Here is an 8,887-nt window from a genome sequence, read left to right as displayed (position 1 = left end):
TAACATGATGGCATGATGTGTGTGTTGTATCAACGCTTTCTAATATCGACAGCTGGGAAATGATGGGGGCGTTACGTAGGCATCCCTAACCATCAGAGATGTCCAAACACATGCTGGGTGCCTATCATCAACGATAGTGGAAAGGTGATTTATTCATGTCTCGTTGGAGAGTGAAAACAGAACCTCTGTGAAGGCACCGTCCAGCTTTGAGGTCCTGTTTCTATACTTTGGGGTAGAATATACACTTTAGATATATTGAAATTGTTTTCTCAGTATCTTTCCCTTCCTCTTTGATTCCATCCTTTTCTCCCCTTCAGGCAGAGATACTCTGTCCTGGGAACATGCCTTTTTTTAAAAAAAGGGGGACGTGGTAGCTGGCAATTTGGCACTTGGGATAACAGAAAGACCATACTGTTCTCTCTGGTTGTCGAATCTAATGTTTGCCTAAATTTACTAAGGAGATGGCATTATGCTCATCTGAGGCGAACCTGGAAAGATTAGAAGAGGAAGTGTTACATCACGTTTCCTTCCTTACCCTCCAGTTCCTTGGCAACGGGAAAACCCAAACCTCTGAAGGTAGGACTTAGGCTGGTATTGGTTTAAGATAATATTCTGCTAGCCCATTATAGCGGGGACTTTCTATAGAAACCAGGCTGCCTTAAAATAAAGTTATATTTCTTATACACTCTAGCTTGTGAACAGAGGTTTATTTTTTTTGGTCCTCTGCTGCCTCTGTGTGGACATAGCTGGAAATAACAGTTCAAAATTTCACTAAGCAGGAGTGTGAAATTGGACGTAGAGGTCACAGGGAAGCCGTACACAACTCAAGCTGTCAATGACTTCGGGAGGCTCTCTTCTTGTCCACCATCTTTATTTTTCCCCAAGACAACTGGACGCAGTAAGCAAACGATCACCTAAAGACTCCCAGTCATGCATCTCTGTAGCTTTGGGCCACAACCAGCAGCCGCGGGCACAATGCCAGCCTTCCCACACCTCCTCTCCCTGTGCTTGGAGTAACAAGTCTGTGGGTTTCTCCCTCTGCTTTCACAGCTTTTCACACCACCTCTTCACTGTCTGTCTCTACACTACCATCTCCACACAGCTCCGCGCCATCACATCCATGCCTTCTGCATCCCCGATTCCCTGTACAAGCACAGGACAGAGATGGCCCTTTTCTTTTGATTAGTGAGAAAGGGGAACAGTTGGGCACAAAGAGGGGAAGGGGTGCTCTGGCTGGAATCCGAAGGTATCCGAATCCCAGGACAGACTTCTGCCTACAGCCTAGTTGCTTCCTTCCCTGGTCAGCTCCCTCCGGGGCGTCTGTCACACTCCCCACCCTCACTTCCCGTCCCACCCAGACAAATAGTAACGGTGAGACCGTGCCCCAACCCTCTCACTCTCCCGTCTGTAGGAGAGGATGGGTTATCTGCCCCCCTGGGCCTTCTCTCTCCAGCTGGGAGCCAGGGCCCCACGCGCCTGGCCTGAACTCCCTTCCCGTCCCCTCATGCCTCCAGACCCTGCCGAAGCCTGCGGTCCAGGGCCAGGAGCTGCCTCAAGAAGCCCCGATTGGGGATGATGCCTCGGTGGTCCTTGACTTTCTTGATGGCCTCGACGAGGGTGAGGCGGTGGTACAGCATGAGGTAGGCCAGCACCAGTGTGGCGGATCGGCTCACTCCCACGGCGCAGTGTACCAGGATCCTCCCTGCGAGGACAGACAGAGGCGCAGCTGCGGGACTGTTCCCAGTGGGTCGGAGGGAGAGGGGTGCGCAAACAGTGAGGAGGAAGACACGTGCGTGCATAGAGGTGCCTAGAGGCAGGGTGGGTGCAGATGAGTGGCGGTAAGCAGGCCGATTCCCAGCAAATTCTCAAGGCAGCAGGTGGGCATCCACCGACCCAGAGGGGATTCGGAGGCAGACACTCTTGAGTAGTGCAAAACCCAGCTTTGCGCAGAGGAGGGCCTCAGCGGATACTGGCTGGGCGCATCAAGCGAAACACCGAGTCTGACCTGGCCCTTCCTCAGCCTGCCCCACCCTTCCACCTTGCTGTTTCTATCAACTATGTAGGGTGGTGGTACTTAATCTTTTTATTTATATATACTTAAAATTTTTCTGATCAGTAAAGCAAAAACTGCTCAAAATAGAAATACTTGTAAAGTATGGAAATGTGTCAAGTAGCAAAGATTGAAACATATCACCCATAATCTCACCACCCTGGTACAACTTGCCACTCTCTTAACATTTTGGATTAGTTCCTTCTCATTTTTTCTTATGTCTTTATGTTATTTCATGCATTTTAAAAATGGTTGAGAGAATGTTTTTCTTTCCTTAATATTCTATCCTCAGTAGTTTGTCACGTCATTGAAATCTGTCTCTCTCCACATCGGAGCCCGTGGGCTCCTCCCTAACTCAGCAGCCACTGCTCCTCCCCTCTTTGCTTTCCCCGCCTACCTCCAGGCTGGCTCAGCGCCCGGTGGATGAAGTCAGCAGCCGTCTGGAAGTGGATGCTCATGTCAAAGGCTGGAGAGTCATGGGCCTCGACACCCAGGTAGCGGATGCCCAGCCCATCGTAGGCCTCGGGCGTGCCTCGCCACCTGCTGTGTGAGGCATTGAGGACGTGGGTGATGCCCAGGCGCCGCAGCTCGCGGTGGTTGTTAGCTATGTCCCTGCATTGAGTAGAATTAGAAGGAGAGTGGAGAAGCAAGGCTGGGGTGCAAGAGTCCCTGGTCTGTGCCCTGCCCACTGCCAAGCTAATGCCATTGGCCCGAGGCCTTCACTCTGCTTACTGATGACCCAGAAGGAAGGAACCAAGATGGGCAATGAGCTGGAGTCTTGCCTTGGGGAGGTTTTGCCTGGAGGTGGATGAACAATAGCCGTACTAAAATATTGGAGGGTGCTCCGAGGCTGTGGGATTTTACTTGATCTGTAGGAAGGATTTGCTGGATCAGTTCTTCATGCAAGAAGTCCGTACTAACAGTGGAATCTAGTTGAAGAAAGATGGGAGCACCGTGGGGCATAGTGATTTTCCCATCTCTGGGGTATTCAAGCAAGAGAGGAGGTCAGACTATGGGCGTGGAGCAAGAGAGGGGCGTGGGGCATCCGATGGGACATCAGTTTGGACCAGCTCACATGTAACATCCCCACTAACCTTGAGATTGTATGATTCTGACTCTGACTCCCACACCTGCTTCCCCTGTTGCTTTATACTCTCTTTTGCTAGTTATTTCATGCTCACATTTACTCTGTTTTATGACATCACCTTTAGGTGTTCATGTGGCCCATACACCTCAGCTTAGTGGTAGGTGCCTCCAAGGCAAAATGATCATATCTCAGGGCAGATTCCCTGTCCAGTGCAAACTCAAGTAGAAAGAGCACTGAACTTGAACCTCCAAGTCCTGACTCTGCTACTTACAACCCGTGTGACCTTGGGCCAGTCACAACTTCTCTGAGCTTCAGTTTCCTCATCTGTAACCTGGGGATAGTGGTACCTACCTCACAAGGCCTTTGTGAAGATTAAGAGAGAAAATGCATGTGAAAAACTGCTTGTATACTACAGAGCCCTCCAGAGACAGAAGTGGGGACTACAATTCCTTTGATGCTCCTCTCTCCGTAGCCCCATATTGCAGAACCTCTGCAGGTACTGTGGCTTTGCTTGGTCAGCCCTTCACCTTCCTACCCACTGTTGCTGGCTCCTACAGACTGCCTTTTTATTTTTTTTCAGAGCCTTAACTTAACAGATGGAAGGTCAGATAAGTCATCTGTAATGTTTGGTACATAGCTTTCAGTAATACATTTTGCTAAATAAGTAACATTATTGAACAGTCTTTCTGTCCAGAGTTGGGTAGATCATTCATCCTGCCCAGGCCCCTTAAACCTTGCAGTCTGCACTCCACCCATGCACCGCCACCCCTTGATCCTCAATCTGGAACCAACAATACAACTCAGTGCCTCTCTGTCACCCTTCTCCTTCCTTCTTCCACACATACACATGCGTGTACACGTGCACGTACATACGCGTGCATGCATACACACACACACACACACACACACACTTGGCCCTGGCCCCCGTTTGCCGGGTACATACTGGTCTCCGAGGTAGAGGCCTGGCCAGACCTCATCGGCGTGGTTACAGGCTGTCTTGCCTGTGTAGAGAAGCCTCTCCAACTCAAAGACATTGAGGAAGGGGTGTTGAACAGTTGGCATCTCCTCCAAGGCCCCTCTGGTGCGAACAGGGGACCTGGAGCTACTCCGGGAGAAGCGGGCCATAAAAGTCATGGAGGCCCAGAGCCAGTTACCAGGGCACATCTTAGAGGTGGCAGAAACCGTGGCAGCTGTGCGGTGGCTGCGGTGATGATGGCTCAGTCTCCAGGTAGCTGTTGCTGGAAGAGGAAGGGATGTGAGACACACCTGAGTGAGTCCAGAGCAGCCACTTCCCTTCCTGCCAACTGGGCAGGGCCCTGGGGAGAAGACTCTCCAGGGAGGGAAAGAAGTCTGGCCCTGGCAGGGCCTTCAGCTGCAGCAACTCTGTTCTCTGGGCTCTTGTGGTTCTTCCACATAAGGAGGTGGGAGGGTCACATGGCCTTGTTTACGGGGAGAGGGAACTGCCCAGCTGCTGAGTTCTGCTCCAGCACCCAACCCCCACTCCCAACGCACATACATAAACACACACACACATACACAAACACAAACAGTTGGTGTTTGGGTGGCAGTTCCCCGTGCTGGAACTCTTGCCAGCCCGAATCTGGGTCTCATCTGCCTGAGGCTACAGCCAGAGAGGCTAGGGAGTATGGATGGGAGGTGGAGGGTGGCCCTCTCCATCTAGGGAGAATTAGCAGGAAGACAGTGGCAGCTGGGGCCATGACAAATGCCAAGCCTGCCCGTTCCTCAGTGCCCGAGAGATGGGCAGCTTTAACTCATTCGCACCCTGCCTCTGAGTGGGAAGAGCAATAAGGAGGAAGGGTAAGTTTTTGAGTAATACTTGCTGAATGCATGAGCCGATGGGAGAAGGCACCAATCTTGTGCAGAACAAGCAAGCCACTCTCTTTTGATCAACATAAAGAAAACATTAAACCTCATCTCTAATGTGAGAGTTTCTGAGCTGGAGTATTGTGTCTGTGTGTGTGGGAGGGGGGAGTGGGGTTCAGGGGGAGGAAGGGGGGACTGGAGAAGGGTTGGAAAGGGAAGAATGAGGGGTCCTGCCAGGCTCAGGGGCTCAGAGGCTGGAATTAGCATCCTCATCGCTGCTGTACCTGCCTCTGACTCTCTCTGGACAGCTGGCCCTTCTGAAGATGGGACCATGTGCTGAGCTGCAGAGCTGGGAAGGGCCAGACTTGCCCTGGGACCTTCAGGCAGAGGGGAGACTATGGCAAGAGCCCTCCCCACCCCCTCTTATCACACTGTGGTCTCCTTCCTGTCTGATGAGGCAGGGGGGCTGGAGGGAAGAATTCCTTTCCCACTCCTTTCCCTCTCTTCAGCCTCAGAGCTCTCAACAGCAAGTCCAGCAGAGAGGGCCATCTTTGTCCAGCTCTCACGCCTTCCTCCCCAACCCCCATCCCCCAGCCCGCAGCCCCCCACGCCTGCGCCAGGAGGGACTACGCATTTACAGGGCATGACGAGCCAGGTATTAGGAAATGACTGGTGAGGGGAGACTGGATTTAGGGGTGTTTAGGAAGAAATTTTTTCAACGTCTGAGTCAGAGCACAGAAACACAGCACTATAGCCATCATCCTCATCATCATCACCTGCATCTACCTTGTTGCCTCAGGCCTAAAGACCCCATCACTTTATTCCAAAACAACCTTTTCTGGAAGCAGATTCTGCTGCCCGTGGGATGCTGAACGGTAAAAAGGAAGCGGGAAGGAGACCAGGTGTAGGAAGCCCTTCCAGAGGACTCTATTTCTCCTGTGGGGTGGAGAAGCCCCATTTTGCCCCGGGATACACCCCTCCGCATTCTCCAATCCCATCTGCCGCCTTCCAGGGGCCCTCATCTGCCGCCCCCCTCCTCCGCCTGCTGTCGTGGTTGTAACAGGTTCATGGCTGTCGCCCAGCCCTTGCCAACCCAGACAGCCTGGCGCTGGGGATGGAGGGAGGGAGCCCAGGAGCGCGCAGCTTGCTCGGCTCCAGGCCCCCTCTCCCGTCCCCTCCCTCCCGCACAGTCCCGGCTGGGAAGGCGACCACCCTCCGAAGCCCCTCTACCTCTCTGTGCGGGCGGGGGTCTCAGTCCCGGAGGCAGATCGCAGGCGCCGGCAGCCCCTCGGCGGTGGCCATGACTCTCCTGCTGTCGCCGCCCCCTTCGCTGCCACTGCCAGACCGCTTGACGGATTAGCATCTATTTTTAAGCCATGACACGCACGTCGAACGAAGCAGGGCTCACACCCGTGTGTGTCTGTGACACACAGGGACGCAGTCTCACACCCAGCGGTCGGAGTCGGACACGCAGCGTGGGCTCGCCCGCACCGCGCTCCGCCCGCGCGTGTTTACAGCCAGGAGGCAGACCACGCAGCTAGCGCGGCTCCTCCCGCACACGAGCTCCTGTGCATGTGGATTTCGGAGCTGCGCCAATTACAAGGCATTTTGCTTAAAGATGACATTGGGCAAGTCGTCCCAGATTGAGTCGTAGACACATGCCCCGGCCCAGACAGCGTTAATTAATTACACACTCACTTGTACTTTCCTCCTTCTCAAGAACACCACTCATAAATAATGGTTAGGAACTCTTATTAGTGTTTACTATACACCACGTGTTTCACATGGCTCGACTCATGTTTTTACTCACCACAAGCCTATAAGGCAAGGAGTATTACTGCCTCCATTTTAGGGAGGAGGAGATGGGCACAGAAAGGTTAAGCAATTTGTCCAGGTCACACCCTCGTCATCGCTGGAGCTGAGCTTCAAATCCTGGCAGTCTGGCTCCCTAGTTCATGTCCTGAATGGCTTTCTGAAGCTTTCTAAACCAGAACCTCAGCACAGATGGAGACAGCACAATGGATTTCTATCAGAACGTCGTTTCTACCAGCTCAGCTCAATGTGGACCCCACTTTCCTGGGACTTCTGAAGAAATTCATGTCCGTACATCTTCATCTGTGCTGTTATTTTCGTGATGTGTTCCCTTCACTGCTTTTCTACTGTAGTAAGCAGCTTGTCAGCTCCAAGACTGTAAACACTTGAAGGCAAGGATTGCGTTGCCTTCACCAGGGCCCAGCTTGCGTGATGGTGGAGGTGGGGGTGATAATGAGTGTTATCAGATGATGTAATTGAGAGCCATGTGAACTTGGACTCCAGGAGAACTGTCTTCTGCAGGAAATGGATAAGATCCAAACCAGGACCTGGTTTAGGATGAGAAAACAGTATCAACTGTAGCTGAAAATCAGGGTTGACTCCATTCCCAGCAGGGGTGATAAATCAGGTTTTGATCTCTGGGTCAGAGACAGTACTGGTCAAAGCACACAATTCCTAGGTCGGTTCTGTGCTGAAGGAGAGGATCCTTCACCAGCTTAATTCCCCTCCTCCTGGGCTTTTCCTCTCTAGAGAAGGGAAGGGGACCAAAAGTTTTGCCATTTGGGATATTGATTTTTAAGCTGGATATTAAGAAACAAAAGACTCAGAACTTTTGACCTTCTTTCCTTTCCTGCCGAAGAGATTCAGAGGGAAAAACCTGCTTCAGAAAGGGAACCTTAACATAATCACTTTAGCATTAGACAGGAAGACTCCAAGCAGGAGCCTAAATTGATTAAATGTCCTCCCCATGTCTCATTGTTTGTTGGGTCATCTGGCAAACACGTAGCTGCCATGTGTGCCCCACTCTTACTCATTACCTGCAAATCACCCATTCTCACTTTCAAAATCTAAGACTCATTCTCCTCAGTTCTCCTTTGTCCAAAATGATGTATATACCCAACAGTGCCTCATTGTTTTTGGAACATTCATGTGTATGTGAATTCCCAGAGCACACACATTAAAGCTTGATTTTCCTCCTGTTGTGTTGTCTCTGTTAATTTGATTACTGGCCCAGCTGGAAGAATTTAGAAGGTGGGAGGAAAAGCATTATTATTTTTAGCCCCCACAGAGACAAACTCAATTTCTTCCCTATTTCCTTGTGCTTTCTTGGTATAGAGGTTTAAATGGAGAATGAAATCCTCATAATTTCAACCAAAGGACTGACCTGGGAGATTTGAAATTTTAATTTGTAGATCCAGGATAAACCAGGGAAACAATGTCACCAATCATATTGTGAAAGAGCACATATTATACTCCTCATATTAAGTGACAGAGTCTTTAGAGTTATTAGGTTGGGGAGTCTTAGGTTCAGTAAGAGCCTCAAAACCCCCCACCCAATACGTTGATTAGCAGGAAGTAAAAACCACAAACAATAACTATTGAGGAGTCCAGTGAAAAGTTCCTCAAATCTTGCAAAACACCAGTAGGGGGTAGAAAATTTTTTACTTCCTTATTCTATTCTTCTCCCCAGCAACATACCCAACAAATCACCAAGTGCCTCGTTGTTCCCACCATTGTTCCCGCTGTTACCCCAGACCCAACCCATCGTTCCTGCTGTTACCCTCAGGTGCAACCAATCACTAGGCCTCCCAATACCCTGTTCCAGTCATTCCCTATTCCTCCCTTTAAAACCTTGTCAGCCTGTACGCCAGCTGCTGTTCTCTCCTTTGAGACAGCCCGGCAGGTTCCTCTTAATAAATCTTGCATCTCAGCTTCCTTGGTTTTGGTTTTTACTATTTCTAACAGGGAGATATGGTAGATGAACTTGATGTCCATCTTCAGCAAGACTTCCGTTTCAACCCCACATTGCACTTTTCTCAAAAAGCTGTGAATTACGCTTTAACACAGACTATGGACCATATGGACAGATGTTTATGAGTAACCACAGACATTGT

The 8,887-nt window shown here is 50.7% G+C and overlaps 1 protein-coding gene across 1 annotated transcript; it reads right to left on the bottom strand.

Annotated features, from left to right (window-relative positions):
* Positions 1 to 854: 854 nt before the first annotated feature.
* On the bottom strand, positions 855 to 6,502 carry DUSP26 (dual specificity phosphatase 26). Its single transcript, XM_090258623.1, has 4 exons — positions 6,192 to 6,502; positions 4,081 to 4,375; positions 2,448 to 2,662; positions 855 to 1,702 (listed from the first exon to the last, which is right to left on the bottom strand). The coding sequence occupies exons 1-4, from the start codon at positions 6,322 to 6,324 to the stop codon at positions 1,503 to 1,505; spliced, it is 843 nt and encodes a 280-aa protein (XP_090114749.1). The 5' UTR covers positions 6,325 to 6,502; the 3' UTR covers positions 855 to 1,502.
* Positions 6,503 to 8,887: the final 2,385 nt, after the last annotated feature.

The sequence above is a fragment of the Furipterus horrens genome, unplaced genomic scaffold (assembly GCF_987537825.1).
Source record: "Furipterus horrens unplaced genomic scaffold, mFurHor1.1.pri manual_scaffold_12, whole genome shotgun sequence".
NCBI lineage: Eukaryota > Metazoa > Chordata > Mammalia > Chiroptera > Furipteridae > Furipterus > Furipterus horrens.
Note: the sequence above shows the minus strand (reverse complement) of the source record. Positions and strands in the feature narration are given on the sequence as shown.